This window comes from Trichechus manatus, unplaced genomic scaffold, assembly GCF_000243295.1.
Source record: "Trichechus manatus latirostris isolate Lorelei unplaced genomic scaffold, TriManLat1.0 scaffold00131, whole genome shotgun sequence".
In the NCBI taxonomy this organism is placed as follows: domain Eukaryota; kingdom Metazoa; phylum Chordata; class Mammalia; order Sirenia; family Trichechidae; genus Trichechus; species Trichechus manatus.
Genome location: NW_004444067.1, coordinates 2546866 through 2572157, shown reverse-complemented (window position 1 = coordinate 2572157; position 25292 = coordinate 2546866). Strand labels below are relative to the sequence as shown.

The following is a 25292-nucleotide window of genomic DNA, read 5'->3' as shown; positions in this document are numbered from 1 at the left end:
CTAAAGCCTAACTGGCCTGCTGGGCCTGGGCGCTAGGGCCGCAGACCGCAGAGCTTCCGGCCGAGATCGCGGTCAGCGATTAAATTCTTTCTCTCGCCCATCATCTGCCCGGAATCCCTTTCTGACCTGGTGGAGTTTTTTAAGCTTTTTTCAAAAATAATTTTTATTCTTCACTTTACGGTGAAATGCAACCCATGTCCGTAAAACTTGCAACAGCCTCAACAAGGATAATGACTGCAATTGATTGGGAACATGATATATATGTGTTCATGATGGTTCCCCAAGATTGGCCACCATTGCCCATGGCAAGAATACCAGCTTTTCATTTTGAAAATTATAAATAAAAGGAAAGTATCAAACATCTCTCCTGCCCTTCCTGAACGAACTGTACATCAGAGTCACAAAATAGTTGTGGAGGAAAAGTTCTTCTGTTGAGAAAAGACCAGCTAATAAATGAGGAGGGAATGAGAGAACTGGAAAATCATTTTATACCCCTTAACGAAATGATGGATCCACGTGACGATCATGGAAAGAGACTAAAATGAGCAGGTGAAAGTCAAGACCTGAGCCCGCCAATCAATCGTAGTATCAGGAAGTAGCTGGCGCCACCTGTGATGGATTCTTGCCAAAAGACGTTGAGCTTGAACCTGATCAGGCCTCTAGATCTAACCGACCGTTTACAGGAAACATGGGGGGGATAGAGAAACTAATGAGAAGAAGCAGAAGCAATCATCCAAATCCGGAATGTATGGCATTCTGTAGGGCAACTGATCCATTTCTTCAACAAATAAATGGCCTAAAATGGAAGAGGAGTATTGATTTTAAAACCACTGAGGCACCAGGGCTCATGTAAGAATTAAGAACCTAATAAATCAAATGCAATTTGAAAACCTTATTTCCATCCTGAATCAAGCAAACCAAGTCCAATACGACATTTTTTTTGAGACAACTAGAGAAATGAAACTTAATTTTTGCCAATCTGACAAAAAATTGTGTCTTATGTTTGAACTTACATTTTCTGTATTCCTGATGAGGTTTTCACACATTTAATGGCCGTTTGATTTGCTCACACGTGAATTGGCTGTTCATATCCTTAGACCATTTTTTTATTTTTAATGTCAGTCTTTTTCTTTTTTTTTAAAATAGACTTTTTTACTGAGATGTTACATACAGACAGAATATAATGGATTTTCACAGACTGAACACAGGGTAGCCAGCACTCAGATAAAGAAAGGGAGCCTGACCAGCCCCAGAAAGTCCCCTTTGTCCCTTCCCATTTGCTATGCCCCACCCAAATTTAGGAGACTCATTTGTTCAACATATTTGTGAGATTCACCCAAGTTGTGTATATACCTTTTCTTCTTTATTTACAGAATGTTCTTTATATCTTCCGGAGGCTAATCCTTTGGTAAATAATATTTTAGAAAAAATATAGGAAAATATATTTGGATGCACTTTTTATTTATTTAGTAAAATATTTAACACAGAAACTGTAGCTCTCTCCTCTAAAGCATATTTTTTTTTTTTGCAAAACCTATTGAAATTAAAATATAACTAAAAAAAAATGTTCCTATGTATACTAGCTAAATCCTGTGGTACACTGTCTGTGGATTTTGGTTTTTTGCAGGCTGCAAGGGGCTTATCCAAATTCAATTACACTCTTCATTCAGTAATTCCTTCATTCAGCAACCACCTACTCTGCAACCACACGTTGTTCTAGGTTCTGCAGGTGTTTTTTTTGGGGCAGTTAAAAAAAAAAAAACTTTATCCTTGCTAAAATTCTGAAATAACTTCTAGGGCCTTCACCTTTTTGACTGTGTGATGTAATTTAAATATTTGCCCTTAACGAATTGATGCTTGTAACAAGAACAACAAAATGCAGTACAATATAACTGTTGTATTCCCAAAATACTTACAGGATTCAGAAAACACTTTATTTCTGAGCACACTACAGTGTGATGTTGTGATGAGAGTTTAAAGTTTTCAAACAGGTGCCTGGAGGAGCCCTGGTGGTGGGCTTTGGGGGAGAAAGATGTGGGAGTCTCCTTCCCTAAATATTTACAGCCCTGGAAACCTTATCGGGCAGTTCCAGTCTGTCCTATAGGGTCGCTATGAGTCCGAATCGACTGGACCGCCAACGGTTTTTTTGCTTTGTTTTATATTTAATAGATAACCTTCTTCTGCTTCTGGCTCCGCCCTCCCTGCACATGGCTGCACCCCTTCTCCTGCCCGCCCCGCCTTTCCGTCCAATCCCGCCTCTAGCCCGACCACTCAGTGTCACAGGCAGTCGTAGTTCCCGCGAGAGCTCAACCCGGAAGTCTCACAAACGGGCCCGTGGTCTGGTAGCCCACGTGGGTTGGGCTTCGGACAGCGCTGAGGGTCGGCCGACCGAATTGAAGCGGCGCGGAATACCATGGGGAAGCTGCGCCGGCGGTACAACATCAAGGGACGCCAGCAGGCGGGCCCTGGCCCCTCGAAGGGACCCCCCGAGCCGCCCCCAGTGCAGCTGGAACTCGAGGGTAAGGCATCTCGGGACCGAGGGCTAGGCTCCGCCAAGAGGGGTCGCCTAGGGCAACGCCACCAGGACTGGCAGCCGGGGACCTTCCGGACTGTGCCCTACCTCCGGGACTCTGGGGCGGGGTCCTAGAGAAACAAAAAACAAAAACCAAACCCGTTGCCGTCGAGTGCATTCCGACTCCAAAAGCCACCATATGAGATGACCCGAAGGCAGGAGGGCAGTACAACCTAGATTTAACAGTGAATGCAGGCATTGCCAGGGTTTCTTTCGAATAGAGTCCGACCGTATATAAGAGCATGAGAAGTTGGGCAAGAAAACGAGATAATTTCATCCATTCCGATGGCTTCAATTGTAATCTCTATGCCAGCGACCCCTAACTTTCAGACCTGTCAGCTCAACTTTGGGATCTCGACATTTCTGGTCGGACGCCTCCTTTGTAGTAGAAACGCCTGGAGACATAGCAGAAAACAGACTTTAAAGAACCCTGCCTTCCTAGATTTACATGCTTCTGGGAGGAGACAGGCAAAGATAAGCTCTAAACTGTATAGAGTGTTACCTGGCTATACGTAGAAAGAATATAAGCGCAAGAGGTGGGTGGGGTGCGGGTGGGTATGGCATCACCGAGAAAGTGTTATTTGAGTCAAACCTGGAGGAGGCCAGCGTGGCGGAAAGAACAGGCCGGATCAGATGGGATCCTAAAGACTTCGGCTTTTACTCTGAGGGAGCTGGGAGCGGTGGGAGGGTCTAGAGTAGAGGAGGGACACAATGTGGACTTATGTTTTAACAGGATCATTTGGGCTGCTGTGTTGAGAAAAATGGGTGGGGACAAAGGTAGAAGCAGGGTGATCAGAAGAGGAGGCTGTTTATTACGTTAATTCGGAAGTGGAGGCAGTGGTGGAGGGGGTGAGAAGTGGTTGGGTTCAGGATGTATTTTGAAGGAGGAGTTGACTGGATTTTCTGACAGACTAGGTGTATGCATAAGAACAAAGGAGTCAGGAATGATTCCCAGGCGTTGGGCTCAGTCCCTGGAGAAGGCTGGGGGTGGGGGGGCAGCGTGGGGAACACCCAGAGCTTGGCTTTGGTTGTGAGTGGTTGGGGTGCCTGTTAGATATCCAGGCAGGCAGCTTGTGAGGCGGATGCTCACGAGAGCCAAGTCCAGACAGAAATAGCAGTTTGGGAGTCATCCTTGTCTAGATGATATGATTTAAAGTCGGAAGACAGGATAGCTCACTCAGGGAGTGTGTGTGGATGGGGCAGAGAAGAGGTCCATGGACATGAAGCCTGGGGCCATCAGGACTGGAGGAGAGGGAGATGAGGAGGGGTCTGCAACAGAGATGGAGCAGCTGAGAGGAGGGGGGAGAGCCTGGTGGCCCTGGGAACCAGGGAGGAGACTCACCATCTAAGTCAGGGAGGGAGAGAAGGACTGTAAGATCACTGTAGGGGATGGGAAGGGTTGTGGTGACCTCAGTGGGAGCAGTTTCAGAGCAAAGTTGAGGCAAAGCTAGATTGAATGGGTTCAAGGACAAGGGTGTCTTGCAGCCTCCTGAAACTGCACGTGTACCAGATTCAACTCATCTAGCAACCTGAATGTAAGCTCCAGAAGGGCCTGGCAGATTATCCCGCCGCCGTTGAGTTATTTCTGTAGCAACCCTATAGGACAGGGTAGAACTGCCCCATAGGGTTTCCAAGGCTGTAATCTTTATGGAACGCGACTGCCACGTCTTTCTCCTGTGGAGTGACTGGTGGGTTCAAACTGCTGACCTTTTGGTTAGCAGCCAAGGGCTTTAGCCAGTGTACCACCAGGGCTCCTTCCTGGCACGTTAAAAAAACCTATTGCTCTCAAGTTGATTCCGACTCATAGCGATCCTATAGGACAGAGTAGAACTGCCCCATAGGGTTTCCAAGGAGCACCTGGTGGATTCGAACTGCCAACCTTTTGGTTAGCAGCCATAGGTCTTAACCACTGCATCACCAGGGTTTCCTCCTGGCAGGTTAGGCATTAGGAAAGAATGGGACTAGATTCTGGAGATGGAGGAGGGAAGGGGAGCCAGGGCCGCTGGAGGAGCCTGCTGCCTTCGACCCACCAATGTGTGTTCTGTTCCACATTCTGGTTCAACCTGGATGGCATTGACGGTGCCAGAAAGACATCAGAGTGGGAATCTGGGGGTTTGAATTCCCTCCTCAGAAGTGGCACAGATTGGCTGGGAGGTGAGGCAGATTGCGTCTCCGTGCCTCAGTTTCTTTATCTATAAAATAGGGCCAACAGTAATAGACGTCTTACCTGTTCTTAGAGTTTTGGAGATGGCGTTTTGGGAAAACACATTTATGACTGAAGTGAGAATGTGGAGGCGTGGTGTGTCCCACGATGGACATCAGCAATTGTAATAGCAGTGACAACTCAAAGCATGAGAAGGTCCTGCTAAGGGGGCAGAAGACAACCAGGGTGACAGTTTTAACTGGGTGACCAGAGCAGAGGTGCTGAGGCTTCTTGGACTCAAAAATTTGGGAGAAGTTGCTTCTAACATCAGAACGAGACATCTGTGTTTATCCTCGCCTTTCTCAAAGGCCAGAGGGATCTTTCAACAACATAAGTTAGATTGCACTCCTGCTTAAAACCTTCCAATGAGTTTTTACACATATAGGATAAAATCCTGCCTCCAGGCAGGCCCCACATGACCCTGCTGCCCCTGCTCCAACTTTAACCTTCTCTCCTGTCCCTATGGAGCCCCTGGGTGGTGCAGTGGTTAAGTCCTCTGCTGCTAACTGAAAGGTTGAGGGTTTGAGTGCACCTAGACGCGCCTCGGAAGAAAGGCCGGGTGATCTACTTCTGAAATATCAGCCACTGAAAACCCTAACGAGCACAGTCCTACTCTGACACACACGGGTTCACCATGAGTTGGAATCAAGTCGATGGCAGCTGGTTTTGGTTCTTCCTGTTCCTATTCCCACCTGCCCTTTCTGTTGCACTTATACCAGCATCCTTACTATTACTCAGACACAGTAAAGCTTCCTCCTGACCCAGGCCTACACCTTTATTTCTGTGTGTACAGGGGCTTACAGATAGGGCAGGAGGGCAGCTGGCGGTGACGACATGGTGTATCATGCATCAGAAATATCTGGCTTCTGGGGCTGTGGATGAGACAAGCATGTCTTTTCAGATAAGGGAACGTTGAAAGGCGTTGATGCAAGCAACGCACTCGTTCTTCTGGGGAAAAAGAAGAAAAAGAAGACCAAAGCCCCTCCCCTATCGAAGAAGGAGAAGAAACCTCTGACCAAGAAAGAGAGGAAAATGCTGCAGAAAATCTTAGAACAGAAGGAAAAAAAGAGCCAGGTACGCCCTGCTCTCTGAGGGTCGGCACATGGCTCTTCAGAGTGGGGAGAGAAGGGGCGTCTGAATTCCCACAGTGCAGTATAGAAAGCAGTGCTGTCCAACAGGCCATTCTAGAGTAAAGGAAATGTTCTGTGTCTGCCACACAGGCAGCTCCATGTGGCTACTGAGTACTTGAAATGTGGCCAGTGTGGCTGAGGAATTGAACTTTTTAATTCCATTTAATTTTAATAAATTTAAATTCAAATAGTTACGTGTGACCAGCAGCTACTGTATTGGACACACAGCTCTAGAGCCTTCTGAGCCTCCCGAGGGGAAGCTGCTTGGGTCTCGGTCAGTCTAGTGTGTGTCCAGGTGTGCTGAGGCCCTAATGTTTGTTAGCCGGGAAGTATGTTGATCAATGCTCTCACTTTTTATCGTTGTTCTTGTTGAGAGTATACACAGCAAAACATACATCAGTTCAATAGTTTCTCGTATAATCGTTTATTCTAGGAATCACGTTCTTTTTGGGTGTTAATATTTATTTTATAGGCCTGTCTATTGCTTGGCTGGTAAGTAGTATTGTTTGGTTTTTAAGAAGACTTCAGGGAATATTTTTGGCTTAAGGTTTAAGTCCCCCCCCCTTTTTTTTTTTTAGGTCATTTTATGTTATTTGTTTTTTAACTTCAGAGAATTTCAAACTTTTTTACTTTATTTATTTTGCTCGAGTTAACAGTCCTTTAACATAAAATCCGACATTTTAACCTTTTAAAGTGTATAGTTCAGTGGGTTCCAGTATATTCACAGTGTTGCATAATCATCACCACTAGAACAGCTGCCCCAAGCCTGCTGCATCTGTTAAGAACACTGTGCAGCAATGCAATTGTGACCTGACCATTGATTTAAAAAGACTTCAGGTATTAGTGATACTGAGATTGTATTTAGGGTCTCACCTCCATTCTGAAGAGAAGGTCATGATGCAAAATGTATAATACACCTGCTTCCTCCCCCAGCGAGCAGAGATGCTAAAGAAATTGAGTGAAGTCCAGGTTTCAGACACGGAGATGAAGCTCTTTTACACCACATCCAAGCTGGGCACAGGAGACCGCATGTACCACACCAAAGAGTGAGTCTTTCTGTCCTGTTCTGGAGCTCCTTCTTCTTTCCCGGGCCCCTCAGGGGAAGAGCTCACAAGACATAGACTCTCCTACGTGTAGACGAGGAACTCTGGTTAGCACTTGGCTGCTAACCGAAAGGTCAGTAGTTCAAACCCACCAGCTGCTCAGCGGAAGAAAGATGTGGCAGTCTGCTTCTGTAAAGATTACAGCCTTGGAAACCCTATGGGGCAGTTCTGTCACACGGGGTCTTTTATGAGTCAGAATCGACTGGACAGCAGTGGGTTTGGTTTTGGTTTCTGGGTTGACAAGGTACTCTGGTGGCACAGTGGTTAAGCACTCAGCTGCTAACTGAAAGGTTGGAGGTTAGAACCCACCAGCCACTCCACAGGAGAAAGACCTGGCAATCTGCTTCCATAAAGATTACAGCCTAGAAGTCCTATGAGGCATTTCTACTGAGTCAGAATCGACTGGACAGCACACAACATGGGTTGACATACAAAATACATTTGGGTTGATGGTCATTAGAGCTAAAGAACCTCTCAAGGGTGAAGCTTGCAGGCATTGCTAAGCCCTCTACAGTGCATGGGGCAGCAGAGTTTCTTGTTCCCATGACTTCGGTGTTTCCTACAACACTGAGTCCTGCTTTACAGGTCCTCTGGGCTCTTACACGGTAATGGGGCCAGAAACTGCCGTCAGGTGGTCAAGAGTCGATTTGGCCTGTTACTGGGTTTTTTTTGGCTGGCGTGGCATTATTAAGGCATTCAGATAGTTTGCCAGCAGGTTTGTTTCCTGGGGCTGCTGTAAGAAAAGACCACCAACACGGTGGCTCAAAACAAAATAAACTTATTTTCTCACAGTTCTGGAGGCCAGAAATCTGAAATCAAAATGTCAGCAGGGTTGGTTCCTTCTGGAGTATCTGAGGGAGAAATTATCGCATGCCTCTCCTAGCTTCTGCTCGTTGCTGGCAAACCTTGGCCTTGCTTGGCTTGTGGTGACATCACTCCAGTCTCTGCCTGTGTCGTCCCACGGCCTTCTCCTGCCTCTGTGTCTCTGTTTCCTCTTCTTGTAAGGATACAGTCATTATATTTAGCACAAATGCAGCATCACCTCATTTTAAGATATTACATCTGCAGAGACCCTATTTCCAAGTAAAGTCACATCCTCAGTTTCCGGTGAACATGGATTTAGAGGGATGGTAAGACAGTATTCAACCCAGTACAGCCAACTTTTAAGAACTAAGAGATTTCACTTTGAAGTCAGATTCCTGGCTGACCTTGGGCAGTTGGATGGTCTGGCCACCCCAGACTCACAGTCCCATAGGGTGGCAGATGGCTGTAGCTGCAGGCTCCCAGCCCTTAAATGGAGCCTAGGTGCTCCTCCCAACATAGCCCCCAGCCTTCTCTGCTCTCCTACACTCAGCCTGCTTTGTTCATTCACGGTATCACCAGCCTGCTCCCTGTAAGCATCGTTCACGTAATGACTTTTCGAGTGCAAACTACATCCCGGCGCTGCTCAGGGTGGTGGAGACAGAACGGTGCACATAAAAACATCCCCTCCTTAAGGAACTTGAATTCTAGTGGTGGGGAGATGGGCAGTAATCAGTCAGATACATAGTATATCTATGCTGAGAAGGGCCCAGAAGAAACTAGGGCAGGGAAAGGAGGAAGGAGGGACAGGGTGGGTGTTGTGGGCTGCGTAGTCCAGGAAGGTCTCCTTGATAAGGTGACATTTAAGCAGAGACTGGAGTGAAGTGGGGATACTTAGCTGCAGGAAAGGTGCTTCACACAGGGAGTAGCAGGTGCAAAGGCTCTGGAGTGGGAACGGCCTTGGCATTTGAGTCCTGACCTCTGACCACTGTGTGGCCACCAGAGCTGCCTTGGATGTCACCTGGCTCACATTAGGACCTTGGTGCCTGACATTCTCCTCTCCCTGCAGGAAGCCTGATGAGGTTGCCCCCCAGGGTCCAGAGGAGATCAACAGCCTCAGCGGGGCCCACCGGAAGCGCCGCCGCCAGCAGTCAGAAGAAGAGGAGTCTGAGTCCTCTGAGGCTGACGAGGCTGACGAGGCCTTGGCTGCCGGGCAGGTGGAGGCGGGTGCAGGGACAGCCGTCCTACGTCTACTGCCAGCCCCGCCTGAGGCCCAGGGCGAAAGCCCAATGCCCAGCTGTCAGCCCACCTGGGCCGGGACCTCCACTGCTGCTCCTGCCCCTCCAGCAGCCACCCCGACCGCAGCCAGGCCCCTTGCGAAGCCCGCTGTCTTTGTCCCTGTGAACCGCTCCCCCGAGATGCAGGTTCGCTGCTCCCGTGCTTGTGATTAAAGGCTGGGTCGCCCAGTGAAGGAGGGGCTGGTGGTGTGGGGCAGGTGACAAGCCCTCTCTGCTGTCTGTCCTCACCTGGAAAAGGGAAGAATAACCGTACCTACCTTCTTGTTCTTGATTGTACAGCAAAGCCTGTGAGAGCCAGAACTCGGTGCGACTGCCTGGTTTTTCCAGGTCTCGCCAGTTTTCCGCCTTTGACAGGGTGCAGGCACCACTTTTCTATTACTCTCTATTTAGTGGAAAATATCTGGGTTTTCTTTCTCTGACAGGTTTCCGTGTTACACAGCTTCCGGCTTTCACAGGTTTTACTCTAGTACTAGATTTCAGCAGGCGTATTACCTGGCTGTTCAGAGCCTGATGGGCAGATACACGTGAGAGTGTCTTAGAACAAGCCGGACTCTGCCTCAGGGCTGCTGATAGCAGTGCTGTCTCATTACTGCCATGGCCACCTCCAGCTCCTGACCGTGGTCCCGGCCCAGGTCTAAGCCACATAGGAGTTTGGGCCGTGGACTCAGCCTGGTTCCACCACTTTGTAGCTCACTTCTTGAACCTTGTTTTCTTCGTCTGTAAAATGGGGGTGTTCAGTCTACGTAAGGCGCTCCACCGCTCCCCGCCGCAGTTTCCTTATCTGGTAAAGTGAGGATGTCCTTGGGTTGCCACGGCAGTGAGAGGATTTGGGGTGTAAGGCCCGCAGCCTGTGGTCAACATGGGGAAACCTCGGCAGAGCGGCCGTGGGCTGTGTTGTCTCGGGGTGGGTATGACTTTTTGGTGACATGGACATCACGCTGTGCAGCCTTTCTTTTTCTGGTGGGGTCCCTTGGGATTATCTTCCCCGCCGTTCTGCAGGGTACCCTCCCAGTGCCCTGAGCACTGACTCCCTCTCTCCTGTCAGGAAGAGCGGCTGAAGCTCCCAATTCTCGCAGAGGAGCAAGTGATCATGGAGGCGGTGGCCGAGAACCCCATTGTCATTGTGTGCGGTGAGACCGGCAGCGGCAAGACCACGCAGGTGCCGCAGTTCCTCTACGAAGCCGGCTACAGCAGGTGGGGGCTGGCCTGGGGTTCTGGGGAGTCCTCCCCACCCGGGGTGCAGGGAGGCAGGTCCCTCAGGTGACAGCAGAGAGCAATCCCCCAAAGTCATTAAGAGCATGGACTCCCGAGATGGAATCCAGGCTCTGCCATTTACATGCTGTGTGGCCTAGGGTAAGCTACTTGCCCTCTCTGTGCCTCAGTTTCCTCAGTTGTAAAACGGGCTTCACCACAGCACCTAGTTCACGGTTATGGATTAAATGAATGAGTTCATGTGAAATGCTCAGAGCAGCACCTGGCACAGAGCGTGGTGTGTTGACTGGTGTTGGGTTGCCTCCTGTTGGTGCATTTGGTCCCTGTGTCCAAGGTCTCAAGACCACGCCCAGGTTCAGTGATTCACTAGGACTTAGCATGTACTTGTACTCAGGCTATTCCGTATTTTTACGCAAATAATGCGTGCCTTCTATGTTTGCTTGCCAACCACTCCATCCCGCATGAGGTATTTTCATTAGCAACGCTGTGCTAATTTTGTTTCTACGTGTTGCTGTAAAAAAAGAAATCAGCGCAGCGCACTTACGAAAATACCTCAAGGCGAGAGGGAGCAGTTGGCAAACAAGTGTAGAAGGTGTGTGTTATTTGTGTAAAAATATAGTGTGTATTACAGCGAAAGGACACAAAGCAAAATTGGCAGAGACGAGACATGTGGGGCAAAGCCCCGGAAAGCCAGGCGCAAGCTTCCAGGGTCCTCTCCCTGAGGAGTCAGTTCTGACTCATGGCAACCCTACGTGTGCAGAGTAGAACTACTCTGTTGGGTTTTCAAGGCTGTGACCTTTCAGAAGCAGGTCACCAGGCCTCTTCCAAAGTGCTTCTGGGTGGGTTCAAACCGCCACCCTTTTGGTTAGCAGCCAAGCAGTTAACCGTTTGCAGCACCCAGAGACTTCTACCTCTTACCAGCGTGTCCCAAAATTCCAGACTCCCATTTGATGTTCAGTATACACCACACAGTTTGTACAAACAGCTTAGACACAGTGAGCCACCCTTATTGGGATGGTGAGGGAAAAAAGCCAAAACCAAACCTGTTGCCACCGAGTCAATTCCGACTCATAGCGACCCTGGAGGACAGAGCAGAACTGCCCCACAGGGTTTCCAAGGCTGTAGTCTTTACAGAAGCAGACTGCCACATCTTTCCTCCCATGGAGTGGCTGGTGGGTTTGAACTGCTGACCTTTCACTTAGCTACCAAGCACTTAACCACTGCGCCACCAGGGAACCCTCCCTGAATCCAAATTCCTTACAAGCAGGTCTTTCTAAGGATGGCAGTCTTGGGCCTGCTCCGTTAACTCTTTCCTGCCCAGCCTGGAACCTAGCAGCCCATCCCCCTCGGTGGCTCCTTGTGTCTTGCGCTCGGCTGGGTCGGGCCGAGCTCCCCCAAGCTGTGTCCATAGCAGCGGCCAGTGCTGCACTGAAGCACGGCTGCCAAACCATCGCCGTCTCCAGCACTGACACGTGGGCCGCTCCATTTTCCTGTTGCGAGCAGTGCTGCTGGGCACAGCCCAGTGTGGGTGCCACGGTGCCCCTGAGGGAGTGTGAGTCGGCTGGGTGCATTCCGTGTGCCTGGGGACAGACACCACAGATGGGGCAGTGCTAACCCGGTGTTTGTCCTCTCCCACCCACAGCGACGACAGCATCATCGGGGTCACAGAGCCACGCCGAGTGGCCGCCATCACCATGTCCCAGAGAGTGGCCAAGGAGATGAACTTGTCACAGCGGTGAGGGCCCCTCCTTCTGGGGTGGGTGGGGGGTCACGTGGCTTTGCCCAGGGCAGGGCACGGAGGCGTGCGGTGTTGCAGGCCCTGGTCCATCCAGAGGGCGCTGGGGGAGAGTGCTGCATGTCAGCTTTGCAGGCGTCTCCTAGTACAAGGGCCTTCCTGCATGGGCTTCCTGCACTGGGACAGCTAGACTGGCCTGGGGGCCCTGGAGTAGGAGGGCCAGCCACGCCGTCAGGCTCACAGCACACAGAATGGCACTGAGAGGAGCTGGAGGGCTGTGCAGAGCTGCAGGTGACCAAACTCAGGAAGTCTTGTAATTCATACTTAATTAACAGGTGAAAAACAAGTTGCCATTGAGTCAATTCTGACTCATGGCGCCCCACGTGTATCAGAGAAGAACTGTGTTCCCTAGGGTTTTCAGTGGCTGATTTTATAGAAGTGGGTCGCCAAGCCTTTCTTCCAAGGTACCTCTGGGTGGACTCGACCTCCAAACTTTTGTTTAGGAGCACCACCCAGCGATTCCTTTGTCACACCTTCCAGGTATATAACAACAACTCCTAGATTCTCTCTGGTCTGTGTTCGGATTCGCTGATTCACAGACCCAGCTGTAACCAAGGTCCACACTTATGGTTGGCTGACCTGCTCTGGAGTCTTTTGTTGCCTAAACGGCTCCCTTCCCCCTTCACACTGGAGACCAGGGCTCTGGAGTGGGAGAGAGGGCTGGAGCTGGTGGGCCTTGTTGGGGGAGCTGGTGGGCCCTGCCCTCAGCCCTGCCAGCCCAGTGTGGGCCAGGACCCCTCTGCTAACCCCCTGAAGTGCTCTTGGGGCTACATGGGGCTCCCTGCTCTGGGGGACTGCATGCCCTGAGCCACAGCCTGTCCACACAGAGTCGTCTCCTACCAGATCCGGTACGAAGGCAACGTGACTGAAGAGACGAGAATCAAGTTCATGACGGATGGCGTGCTGCTTAAAGAAATCCAGAAGGTCGGTCACTCGTCTCCAAAGCCAGGTGGAGGGCCGGGGGCCAGGGAGGGAGGACATCACCCCTGGTCTGAGCAGCCATTGCACCAACTTTTGGCCAAGTGTTACGTGCCGCTTTGCCACTGTGTGACCTTGGGCAAGTTACTTAACCTCTCTGAGCCTCTGTTTCTTCACCTGTAAGCTGGCCCTTCCTCCTAGAATCGTTTTGAAGCAAACATTGTGTGATGCCTAAGGACAGCTTTGCATCAGTACCAGACAGATGCTCATTAAAGGGGTGCTCGTGTTTGTATCACGATCGGGTTTTCCGAGTTTATGTGTCTGCCAAACACGTAAGAATGCGTATTCCACCCAGGCGCTGACTCGTGTGTGGGACACAGCGGTGGACCCAGACCCAGGGCGACTGCCCCTGTGGACCTCCTCGTCCCATGGGGGAAGCACAGTCCAGTGCGGGGGCAGCACCACGTGGGGAATGGGCTTCCAGTCCGGTTCTGGGGCACGGGGCATGCCCTGGTTCTGGGCCCAGAGCAGTAGTGTGTTTGTACATTCCCCAGCCGTGGACACCTGGGTTCAAAGAGCGTTCAGTACATGAAACAGCACACTCAGCTGCTGCCTCCCTCAGGGGCTCCGGCCTGCTTCAGGGAGGTTCCTAGGGAGTCAGAACATTCTGGAACCTCGGCCCATTGGTTCCACAGGGGTGGCGTGAGTGTCCCCCATGAGCACACAAGGCTTGGGTTGAGAGCCTCTGTCCTGTGAGGGCATCTCTTCCTGCTGGGTGACATCCCCTCGGGGCTGAGGTGGGCAGTGGGGACTCCTGCATCCTTTGCCTCCAGGGCCAGCTGGGGCACCTGGAGGGGAGCTGTGAACGTGATTTGGGGTCTGGATGCCCCTTTCTGTAAGGCGTGTGCTGTCCTTTGCCCAGATCCCCACCCCATGTTCCACTCATTTCTGTTCCCTCCCCCTTCCCCACACCTCAGACACCTGCATGTGGTAGCTCAGCCCTTAGGAATAGTAGCTTGCTGTTTTGTAGACCCCGTGCCAAGTCCTTGTATTTCATAGGTATTAAAAACAAAACCCACTGTCCTCAAGTCAGTTCCAACTCATAGAAACTCTATAGGACAGAGTAGAACTGGCCCATAGGGTTTCTAGGGAGCAGCTGGTGGAGTTGAACCGCCAACCTTTTGGTGAGCAGCCGAGCTCTTAACCACTGTGCCGCTAGCTGTCATCAAATTCTCACTATGACCCAGTGAGGTAGGGCCTGTTAATCCCATCTCACAGGTGAGACTGAGGCACGGGGCAGTAGGCTAACTTGCCCAAAGTCACAGGGGTAGGAAGTAGCTGGGCCCGGGCTTGCCCCTGCAGGCTGAGTGGCTGTGGGGTCCCACCGGCATCAAGGGGGCTCCTGGAGCGGGAGGTTCAGGGCCAACCTCACTGGGGGGCACTAGCAGGAGATGACCCCCCGACTCCTCCCCAGGACTTCCTGTTGCGGAAATACAAGGTCGTGATCATCGATGAGGCCCACGAGAGGAGCGTGTACACCGACATCCTCGTTGGCCTCCTGTCCCGTATCGTGACGCTCCGGGCGAAGGTGACACGGGGCGGGCAGCTGAGAGTCCCCAGGTCAGGACCCCCACTGCTGTCAGGCACCTGGGCTCCCTTCGCCTACGTATATTCATCCTCCAGGCTGCTGCTCTGAGGGTTCCCCAAGGACATGAGCCCCCCCAGTGCCAGGGCCGAGACTCTCGGTGTAAACAGTCCCCTGATTCTGCACACTGCCCCCCTCCAGGCCCCTGGGTCCAGCCCTCATAAACTGGTTGTCCTCGTCTCCATTCAAAATGAGACGCCCAGGCAAGGAGCTGATGCTGCTGCCGAGCCCCCTGGAGCCCAGCTTTAAAATACCACTGGGTCTTAGGAATCCACATGGTGTACGGGGCTGCTGGCCAGCTCCGAGATGCCTGGCCGGTGCCTGACCCCATGCCAACCTCCCCGTCCTCTGAGCTGGCAGCAGAAGGGCTGTGTCCTCCCTGCATCGTCCATCCCGCCCCTTGATCAGGCAGTAGCAGGCCTCTGAGCCTAGCTCGGTCAGGGGATGCAGCCCCAGGGTGGGGAATCTGTGGAGCAGATTGTCCTGGCCTTCCCTGGGCTTGTCAAGAAGGTGACACCCACGCTTAAGCCTAATTCTTGCGAGTGCAAGGGGCAGAATATTCATCCAACAGATGTCAGCTGGGTGCCTGCCGGGTGCTGGGGCCTGTTCCATCCACTGGAGATACACCTGTGAACGAGACAAACAGTCCCTGCCCTCACGGAGCTTCTACTTTAATGAGGGCAGCAGGCAATAAGTAAACACTGTGAGGTAGTGCTGGACAGAGCCGGGAGGGAAGGGAGAGTGCTAGGGAGAAGGTGGAGGGCTGAATGACGAGGGTAGACCTCAATGAGGAGGCAGCATTTGAGTAGAGGGCTGAAGGAGGCGAGGGAGCAAGCAGGGTGGACAGAGGGGGGAAGAAAGTTCCAAGCAGCAGAAACAGCAGGTACAAAGGCCCTGAGGCAGGAATCCATATGGTGTTTTTTCTTTTTTTTGTATTAATATTTTATTGAGTTTTTGGTGAAGGCTTACATAGCACTTTACATTTCCATTCAACAATTTCTACACTAGTTGATCAGTTACATGGGTTACATTCTTCACAATGTGTGTGAACGGTCTCATTATTTCCATTCTGATTGTTCCATTTCCATTAATCTAGTTTCCCTGCCTTCCTACATTCTTATCTTTGTTTTAAAGTTAATTGCTGACCATCTGGTCTTCTATAGGTGATCTTTTAAAAGGAGCACAGTACTTACGGGTGAAACTCATTATTTTTTGATGACTTTTCTGTTTCATTGAGATATAATTCACATACCACACAATCCACCCATTTAGAGTGTACAGTTCAATGGGTTTTCACATGTTCAAGGTTGTGCAACCATCACACGTCAATTTTAGAACAGTTACATCATTACAAAAAGAAACCCTGCACCCTTAGCCATCACCCCCCAGCACTAGGCAATCACTAATCTACCTTTTATCTCTATAGATTTGCCTTTTTATGTCTGGATAATATTCTGTTGTGTGGACATGCCACATTTTTGTTTATCCATTTCTTAGTTGGACATTTGAGTTGTTTCCACTTTTAGGCTATTATGAATATCGCTACTGTGAACGGTTATGCGCAAGTTTTCATGTGAAAACACATTTTCAGTTCTCTTGGGTGCATACGTAGGAATGGAGCAGCTGGTCATAGGCTAACTGTGTTTAGTGTATTGAGGAACTTCCAGACTGTCTTCCCCAGTGGGAGCACCATTTTACATTCCCACCAGCAGTGCTCGAAGGTTCCTGTTTCTCCACATCCTTGCCAACACTTGTCTGTCTTTTTTATTCTAGCCATCCTAGTGGGAGGGAATTGGTATCTCACTGTGGTTTTGATGTGTGTCTGGTGTCCTATGAGGAATATCACAGAGCCCAGAGTGGCTGGAGCAGAGGGAGTGAGGTGGGGAGAACTAGGAAATGGGGTCAGAGAGGTACAGGGGCTAGGTGGGTCCAGACTGAGGAGGCCATTATAGGGAGCGTGGCAGGGGCCTTGGACCTGTGCTGTGCCTCTGACCTTTGCTTTGTTTTCACCAAAGACACTGACTGTTCTGTCGCACTTGGGTTTGGGGTTCACTAGTAAAGACAGCCTGCTCCCACGGGCTGGGGAACCTACCATGAAGCACCTACTGAGGCCATCAGGTGCTGCCAACGGAGCTGGGAACTAGGGAATTCCAACCCCACTCCACCCCAGAGAATGCAGGCAGCTCCTTCTTGAGCCTCAGGGACAGATGGACAACCAGCATGAGGGGAGAGAAGTCATGTGGGAGCTGGCAGCAGCCGTGACAACTTTGGTTTGGGTGGACCCCGCTCTCAGCCCTTCTGCCTCACATTCCACCATTAGAGCTTCACTCCTTTAACAAGACCCCACTCTGGGAGAGCCAAATCCTGCTACCAGCTCACTTTATCTGAGAGGTCTTTGGTTATCAGAAACAGTTGTAAGGGGTGGTTTGAGGGGTTCCAGGAGGGCAGAAGAAGACTTCCCCTGCCTCCCCAGTTTTCCTCCAGACCCAGCCAGACCACTGGGTGGCTGTGGGTCACTGAGCCTCTGCTGTCCGCAGAAGCATCTGCCGTTGAAGCTGCTCATCATGTCGGCCACGCTGCGGGTGGAGGACTTTACCCAGAACCAGCGACTGTTTGCCAGGCCGCCTCCGGTTATCAAGGTAGGGCTCAGGCCAGAGTCCCGGGCAGCTGCTAAAGCGTGGCCTGCTGTGTCAGCGTGACAGAGCGAGGACCCCCTGGTAGCTCAGTCACATGGGAAGCCAGCAAAGTGTTAGAGAAGCGTTAAAGACCCGTTAGCACCAAACTGAGATGTTCGCCTTGACTCAGATCAGGAAAGGGGAAGGGACTGATCCTGGGCTGGTGACGCCTCTTTTGTCACCTCCCCCTGGCCGCCCCACACCTCTCGGTTGTCTTTCCTAGGTTGAATCCAGGCAGTTCCCAGTGACTGTGCATTTCAACAAGTGGACACCGCTGGAAGACTACAGCGGCGAGTGCTTCCGGAAGGTCTGCAAGATCCATCGCATGCTGCCGGCAGGTGAGGCCTTGGCCAGGTGAACAGCCGAGTCACCTTTCCCTTTCCAAGTCGTGATGGGGGCAGGCGGTATAGCACGGGCTTGCTGCCCAGGCTCTCGGCCTGCCCTCGAGTGGCTCGGCAAAGGCACTTGTCCTTGCTGGGTCTCAGTTTCCCCACACAGGTTCCACAGCGTTCACCACACTGGCTATCCTCCTGTCTGAATTACTGTGGGGCTGCCGTGACTGACTGGAACGGTGCCCTCTGTCCATAGCAGATAAGCAGAGTCATCCACAGGGCACCAGAAACCCGTTGCCATTGAGTCCATTCCGACTCAGCAACCCTGTAGGACAGAATAGAGCTGCCCTACGGGATTTCCAAGGCTATAATCTTTACGGAAGCAGACTGCCACAGCTTTCTACCCGCAGAGCGGCTGGTGGATTGGAATCGCCGACCTTTTGGTTGGCAGCTGAGTGCTTAACCACTGCACCACCAGGGCTCCTGTCACATTCAATGTTTGCAAATAATCATCGTTGGAGAAACCTGCCTTGGCCTGCGGCTGCCACCCTGTCCTTGTCTTTCACAGCAAGGACAGGTTGAGAAAGATGTGTCTCCATCTCCATTCCTCACTTTCCCGCAAGGTCATGGTATGGCTTCTGCCCCTTCATGCCACTCACACTGCCTCCCTGAGGTCACCTTCATGTCTTTGCACTTGGCCGTTTGACAGTGTTTGGTAGTGTAGACCATTCCCCCTTCCTGAAGCATCCTCCTCTCTCTGTTGTCTTCCTTCGCTCCCACCCGCTGGCCTTCTGTCTCGTCTCGTCTGTGGGCTCCATCTCCCCGTCCTCCTCCATAAAGGTCACTCTTCTGTGGGTTCTGCCCTGGGCCCTTCCCCTGTTCAGCTCAAGGTCAGAGGTGGGCAGAATTTTTCTGTTCAGGGCCAGATAGTAAACATTCAGCAGGCACTGCAATGTCTTTGACACCGCAGCTCAACTCTGCCATTGTAGGTGACAGTAAGTCAATGAATGGATGTGGCTGTCTCCCAGTAAAACTATATTTATAGAAATGGACAGCTGTGAGATCTGGCCCTTGGGCTGTAGTTTGCCCAGCCCTGCTCTAGCTGGCTCTCACAGCCGGTCCACTTACCTCCGTTCCCTGGGTGGATCCTGAGCCCTTGACTGTCCCCGGCTCAAGGATGGCCACTTGTCCCTCACCCTCCCCTCTGGACCTCTCCCGCACATCTGCCAGAGCGGCCCTCAACCCTCCTGCTTACAGTCCTCAGTGATGTGCCTCCCCCTGGGGATGAAGACTGAACTCCTTGACGCCCTGCCCGCTTCTTCCTCTGTGCCCTTGTCCCTCGCCTACCCTTCCTCCATGCCCATTCTCCACGCGGGCCCTCACCGCTACCCCATGCTCGCTTCTCAGCCAAGGGCAAACCCCCTCCCCTGCCAGGGCTGCTTTTTTTTTGTTATATATATATATAATTTATTTCTGTTGTTGGAAATACGCATACTAGAACATAACACCAATTCCACTGTTTCCACATGTACAATTCAGTGACATTGATAACATTCTTCACATAAACTGACTGCTCCCTGAGGTTCCCATCAAACCTTGCGAGTTGCTGTAGACAATTTCCCAGGGATACTCTTGCTTTGGTTCACTTCTGGACCTTTCACATACTGTTCCCTGTGGTTGGTGTACTCCCCGCCCTCTGCCCAGCCCCAGCTAGCTCACACCCCTTCTTCACTTCCCCTTAGAGGCACCCCCTTATGATTGTAGCTCATCTTCCCACCACAGCACTCTGCTCTCTGGGTGGGAACTGCACTCCTGTTGGCACTCAGAGCGGGCCTTGGTGGGCTGAGTGCAAGGAGTCACAACACACTCTTCTCCCCTCAGGTGGCATCCTGGTGTTCTTAACGGGGCAGGCAGAGGTGCACGCACTGTGCCGCAGGCTCAGGAGGACCTTCCCCTGTACCAGACGGGGACCGCAAGGTAAGCCTGGCAGCTACACCCCTGACAGAGCCCTCAGCCCTGTGCGGCGGGCAGGGCAGTGTCCACGCCTGGCGGGGGTGGCAGTCAGCTGTCGGCCTCAGAGTCTCTCCTGTATCCGGCTGCGGCAGCCTTTGACTGCTCCCCTCCCTGGAATAAGTGGTCATTGCTGCAGTGGCCTTGCTCTGGACAAGGAGGAGCAAAGTCCCTGGTAGCCTGGCTCTGGCCACAAGATATCTTCCTCCCTCATCCACACATCTTTCCCCAGAAAAGGAAGAACAGAAAGATTCGGTGGAAGAAATGCGGAAGTTTAAGAAGTCACGGTCAAGGGCAAAGAAGGCTCAGGCTGCGGTAGGTAGAGTGTTTGTCAAGCCCGCTGGAGACTCAAGAGCATTACTGTCCAATGTCGTGACCACTGGCCCTACGAGGCTATTACGATTTAAGTTTAAATAAAATTTATTCATTCAGTCGCACTTGACACATTTCAGGTGCTCAGTAGCCACATGTGGCTATTTAGATTTAATTTTAAGTTAGTTAAAATGAAATAAAATTAGAAATTTTTAGAAAAAGCAAACGCATAGACATAAGTAGATCAAAGGTTACCACGGGAAATGGGAAGGGGGATTTATTGCTAAAGGGGCACACAGTTTCCGTGTGGGGTCATGAAACCATTTTGGAAACAGATAGTGGTGATGGCTGTACAACATTGTGACTGTAATTAATGCCCCTGAGTTGTACACTCAAGGATGGCTAAAATGACAGTTTCTGTATTATACATACGTTTTACCACAATTAAATTATTTTAAAAAATAAAATAAAAATTTTTTAAATTTAAGTGAAATTGAAAACTCGGTTCCTCAGTTCCACTAGGCTCATTTCATGTGCCCTGTGGCCACAGGAGGCTGGTGGCAGCTGTACTGGATAGCATGCTCTAGAACACTGCTGTCGTGAAAGAGGCTTCTGTTGGACCACACTGCCCTAGAGGCCGCAGGGCGGCTTGTGGTTTGAAACGCGTTTGAGGTTCCCTGTGCTGTGGGCCAGGAGGAAGCTTCCGGGAGGCTGAGCCCTGGTCACCTGAGTAGGTCCTGGGAGGGCAGGCAGAGCAGGAGACCCCTAGGTGCTTGAAATAGAAGCATGGGAAGTGAACTACGTATTTCTGGAAGGACGGGGGCTGGCTGCGCTGTGATGGGCGTCCACACCCAGGATGTCTGTGAGTGATCTTCCCATGGATCTGTTGACAGTACTGAAATTAGTTAGGAAGTTACTCACCCTCCCATTGCTGTTCATTGCCATCGGGTCGATTTCGACTCCTGTAACTCCACATGCGCAGAGCAGAACCGTGCTCCATAGGAGTTTCAAGGCTGTGACATTCTGGAAGCAGATGGCCAGGCCTGTCTTCGAGGTGCCTCTGAGTGGGTTCAAACCTTTGGACTAGCAGTCAAGCGCTTAACCGTTTGCACCACCCAGGGACTCCTTTACTCTCCTATGAAAAAACCAAACCAAACCCATCGCCACTGAGTCGATTCTACAGAGTAGAACTGCCCATAGGGTGTCCAAGGAGCAGCTGGTGGATTTGAACTGCCAACCTTTTAGTTAGCAGCCAAACTCTTAACCGCACTGCCGCCGGGGCTCCTTAGCCTCCTTTTGTGCTTACTGTGGGCCAGTGTTCTAAGTTCTCTATGTGTGTAAACTAATAGGATCCTCCCTGTGAGAACAGTTCTCTGATTATCCCCAATTTTGAGAGGAGGAAACTGAGGCAGAAGAAAGTTAAGTGACCCGCCCAAGGGCATGTGGGTAGTGAAGCTGGGCTTTCTGCTTGACCAGATTTGCTTTTGCCCGCCTGTGACGGGTGTCCACCCAGGGTCACCTGCAGCCTGTGGCACTGGTGTCTTTTTTCCCCTAGACATTGCCCCAGATTAGCTTGGATAACTACTCGGTACTGCCAGCGGGTGAAGACGGTGAAGACAGGGAGGCAGAGATGGACGATGACGAGGAGGGCCTGGGCTCCGACCTGGATCTGGACTTGGGGGACGAGGGAGCAGATGAAGGTGAGACCTCGGCAGAGCTTCCCGTCCTCAGGCCACTCGCTTCACTCACCAGCAAGTGTTTGCTGCGCCCCTCAATGTGCCAGGCCCTGTGCTGGGCCCTGGGGAGATGGCTGTGACGAAGATGGACCAACCATCCTGCATCGCGGAGATTGCAGTCAAGTTGAGAGCATCTCTTTGAGCCCCGAGAGAGCTGGGCTTTGTCTGCCTTGTCATCTGCTGATTCCCGAGCTCCTAAAACTGCGTGGCGCATAGGAAACCAATTGTGGTCAAGTCAGCTCTGACTCCTGGCAGCCCCACGGGTGTCAGAGTAGAACTGTGCTCCACAGGGTTTTCAGTGGCTGATTTTTTGGAAATAGATGGCCAGGCCTATCTTCCAGAGTGCCTCTGGTAGACTCGAACCTCCAACCTTTTGATTAGCAGCCGAGCGCATTAACTATTTACGCCACCCAGGGACTCGCTGGTGCAGAGTAAGCCCTCACGTATTTGTTGTTTGTAGCGGGGCCAGACCCAGGCCCCCCTTGGCTGGGTAATGTGGGCCCTGGGGCAGCTGGGCAGACTACCCTCCTGAGGTGCTCACTGGGGCCCTGTGCACGTAGACAGGCCAGCTCCCTGCCGTGTCCAGGTGGGCTGCGCGGGCAGCCCGAGGGCACCTCTGCCCTGCCCACAGTGTGCAGCTGTTCTAGGCTTGAGGAGTGCCACACGACACACAGGTGCGTGGTACCCAGCGCACACTCAGCCTGCACCCACCGCCTTGCTGCCGGGATACAGGGGTGGGGTCGAGCCCCAGGCCGAGCTGTCCAAGGCGAGCTATAGGGTGGCCGTCGGTTGGGTGGTTGCAGGGGGTTGGATTCAGGAGCAGGGTGGGGAGCGGTGGAACAGGGACAGCCTCTCACACCTCTAAGCAGTCAGCTGTCCACTGAGGCTTTGCCCACCTCCTGGGCTGGTCCCAAGGGGTGAGCTCCTGGGAGTGGGGGCTGATCTGGGGCCTCTGCGGAGCAGGCTAGGGGCGCAGGGCAGCCTGGGGTGCTGCCGCCATGGGGGTGTGTCCTGGCGGGGGGTGCCCAGTGGGCCTCTGCTCTCTCCCCAGGTGAGCAGCCAGACTCCTCCCTCCCACTCCACGTGCTCCCGCTCTACTCTTTGCTGGCCCCCGAGAAGCAAGCACAGGTGACCTGGTGGGCGTGGGTGGGTGGGGCCTGCGCACCTGGTCTCAGGGTGGCTCTCAGGGCATTGAGGTGGGGCAGGTCAAGCCTGGTCATCCCCCTTCAGCTTTTCGACCCGCGCCCCTGTGCCTTTGTAGGAGCAGGACTCTGGGATGGTTAGGAGCAGACCCCAGGCTCTGCCTCCTGCTAGCTGTGTGCTCTCAGGCACGGTTTGTCCCCCATCTGTGCCTCAGTTTACACACCAGAAAATGAGCTTACTGTTGGTGCCTGTAGCGTAGTTAGCTGCTGCTATTATTATCGTTATCGTTGTTATTGTCATTATTTATTGGCTCAGCAACATTTGACTTTAGTTCCCCAGAAGTTTCCATGTACTTTATTTTTCTCTGGTTTTGGTGCCTGTTGTAAAACACTCAGCAGATATAAACCACGAAGTAAAAAGCACCTCTGTTCCGTCCAGAAATCACCATAGTTTTCCAGACTTGTTAGTAGAAACGTATAGTTAGTATAAATGTGTATTAAAAAAAAAAGCCCTGTTGCCGTCGAGTCGGTTCCGACTTGTAGTATAAATGTACAATTCTCAGATGCTCATTCGTGGTACCCTTTAAGCATAGATGCTCAGTGGCACACGTTGACCCTTAGCTGAATTCCGAATAACGGGAGTTTTTGTTTGATCTGTGAAGTATTTTTTTGATTGGATCCATTGCTAACATTTGAGAATCAGGAGACTTGCCATAAAATTCTGGATCTCTTGCTTTTCTTGGGAGAAATGGAAAGATCTGGCTCCGGTGCTCCCACGTCCTCCCAACGGCACTGGGCTGGGCTGGGTGGGCGTGTGCCCCACACACCACGCTCCCCGTGACCCTGGCCCCTCCCATGTATGTGTCATCTGCCTGCCCCAGACATCTCTTGGTGACCCTTGACCCCTGCAGTGTATTGTGACTCACTTTTCTTGCAAATGCCCATGGGCAGTGTTCTTTTTAAATTTTAAGCTCAGGTTTGTGTTGAGATCTCCTCCTTGGAGACGAGAAAAGCTCCCCTTGTATTTAGCCTCAGGGTCAACGTGGCCAGAAACAGGGAGGACTTGTTGACTTGTGACTTCCCAGGCCTCACCCAGTCTAGCTGACTTTACTCTGATCAAGAAAGATTCCTGGCTTGGCCCCCCGACCACTACCACCTCCATCCCATGAATGCTTTCCTGATTCTAGTGTCTTCTTGCCACCCCCTCCCCAATCCCAGGTCTTCTCACCTCCCCCAGAGGGGACGCGGCTGTGCGTCGTGGCCACCAACGTGGCCGAGACATCCCTCACCATCCCTGGCATCAAATACGTGGTGGACTGTGGGAAGGTCAAGAAGCGTTACTATGACCGCGTCACCAGCGTGTCCTCCTTCCGTGTCACATGGGTCTCCCAGGCGTCAGCTGATCAGCGGGCGGGCCGGGCTGGGCGGACAGAGCCCGGCCACTGCTACAGGTGTGCACTGTGGGCTCCTCTCCCGGGACGTGGTCCCTGAAAGGCCGTCCAGCAGGAAATGAGGAAGGGTGGGCCCTCAGGGCACGTCTCTGCTGTCCCTGCCACTGTCCCCCCCTTCCCATCTGCAGGGAGTCCTGTGTTCCTCTGGAGACTTGTGCCCTTAGGAGGCTCCATGAGCCCTTTTCCTGTTGGCTTGCTCGTACCTTGCATTATTTCCTTATCCTGCTGTGGAGTCAGGCCTCCCTCTGGGCTGCTGTTTCCTTGTTTCGTTTGCAGCTTTACTGAGAGAAAATTTACATACCGCACATTTCACCCATTTAAAGGGCATGGTGCAGCGGTTTTTGGCATATTCACAGAGTTGTGCAACCAGCGGTATGACTTCAGAACCTTTCCATCACCCCAGCAGGAAGCCTCGTACCCATTCACGGTCACTCCCCATTTCTCCTTAACCCCCAGCCCCTGGGATCCACTAATCTACTCTCTGTCAATCCTGGACTTGTCATGTGAACGGAATCACATAACACATAGTCGTTTTGTATCTGGCATCTGTCGCTTAGCATGATGTTTTCGAGGTTCATCCATGTTGTAGCGTGAATCAGAACTTCATTCCTGTTTATGGCCCGGTGATATCCCACTGTGTGGGTAGATCACGTTTTGTTTATCCATTCAGCCACTGATGGACACCTGGGTTGTTCCCACCTTGTTGCTGTTACCCAAGATGCTGCAGTGAACGTTGGGATACAGCCTGAGCTCTCAGGCTGCACTTACTGCCCTGCTCTGCCCCCCAGGTTGTACTCCTCTGCGGTTTTCGGTGACTTTGAGAAGTTCCCTCCTCCTGAAATCACCCGGAGGCCCGTTGAAGACTTGATCCTTCAGATGAAAGCTCTCAACATCGAGAAGGTCAGCCACAGACCCAGGTCCTGCCAGTGCCCCACTGCCTCTGGCCTACCTGTGGGG

The 25292-nt window shown here is 51.9% G+C and overlaps 2 protein-coding genes across 2 annotated transcripts in view; one reads left to right on the top strand and one right to left on the bottom strand.

The window, feature by feature from the left end:
* BRI3BP (BRI3 binding protein) overlaps positions 1 to 2415 on the bottom strand; it is a 20225-nt gene extending 17810 nt beyond the window's left edge. The window contains exon 1 of the mRNA XM_004385043.2: positions 2329 to 2415. Coding sequence (XP_004385100.1) covers positions 2329 to 2415 — 87 coding nt within the window. The remainder of the gene's footprint in view (positions 1 to 2328) is intronic.
* Positions 2328 to 25292, top strand: part of DHX37 (DEAH-box helicase 37) — a 32370-nt gene continuing 9405 nt past the window's right edge. Inside the window, exons 1-16 of the mRNA XM_004385042.2 lie at positions 2328 to 2519; positions 5677 to 5849; positions 6839 to 6951; positions 8879 to 9233; positions 10153 to 10301; positions 11962 to 12054; positions 12942 to 13038; positions 14507 to 14620; positions 17215 to 17316; positions 17576 to 17690; positions 19566 to 19661; positions 19927 to 20009; positions 21562 to 21706; positions 22794 to 22870; positions 24103 to 24335; positions 25124 to 25235. Coding sequence (XP_004385099.1) covers positions 2414 to 2519; positions 5677 to 5849; positions 6839 to 6951; positions 8879 to 9233; positions 10153 to 10301; positions 11962 to 12054; positions 12942 to 13038; positions 14507 to 14620; positions 17215 to 17316; positions 17576 to 17690; positions 19566 to 19661; positions 19927 to 20009; positions 21562 to 21706; positions 22794 to 22870; positions 24103 to 24335; positions 25124 to 25235 — 2163 coding nt within the window. The 5' untranslated portion in view covers positions 2328 to 2413. The remainder of the gene's footprint in view (positions 2520 to 5676; positions 5850 to 6838; positions 6952 to 8878; positions 9234 to 10152; positions 10302 to 11961; positions 12055 to 12941; positions 13039 to 14506; positions 14621 to 17214; positions 17317 to 17575; positions 17691 to 19565; positions 19662 to 19926; positions 20010 to 21561; positions 21707 to 22793; positions 22871 to 24102; positions 24336 to 25123; positions 25236 to 25292) is intronic.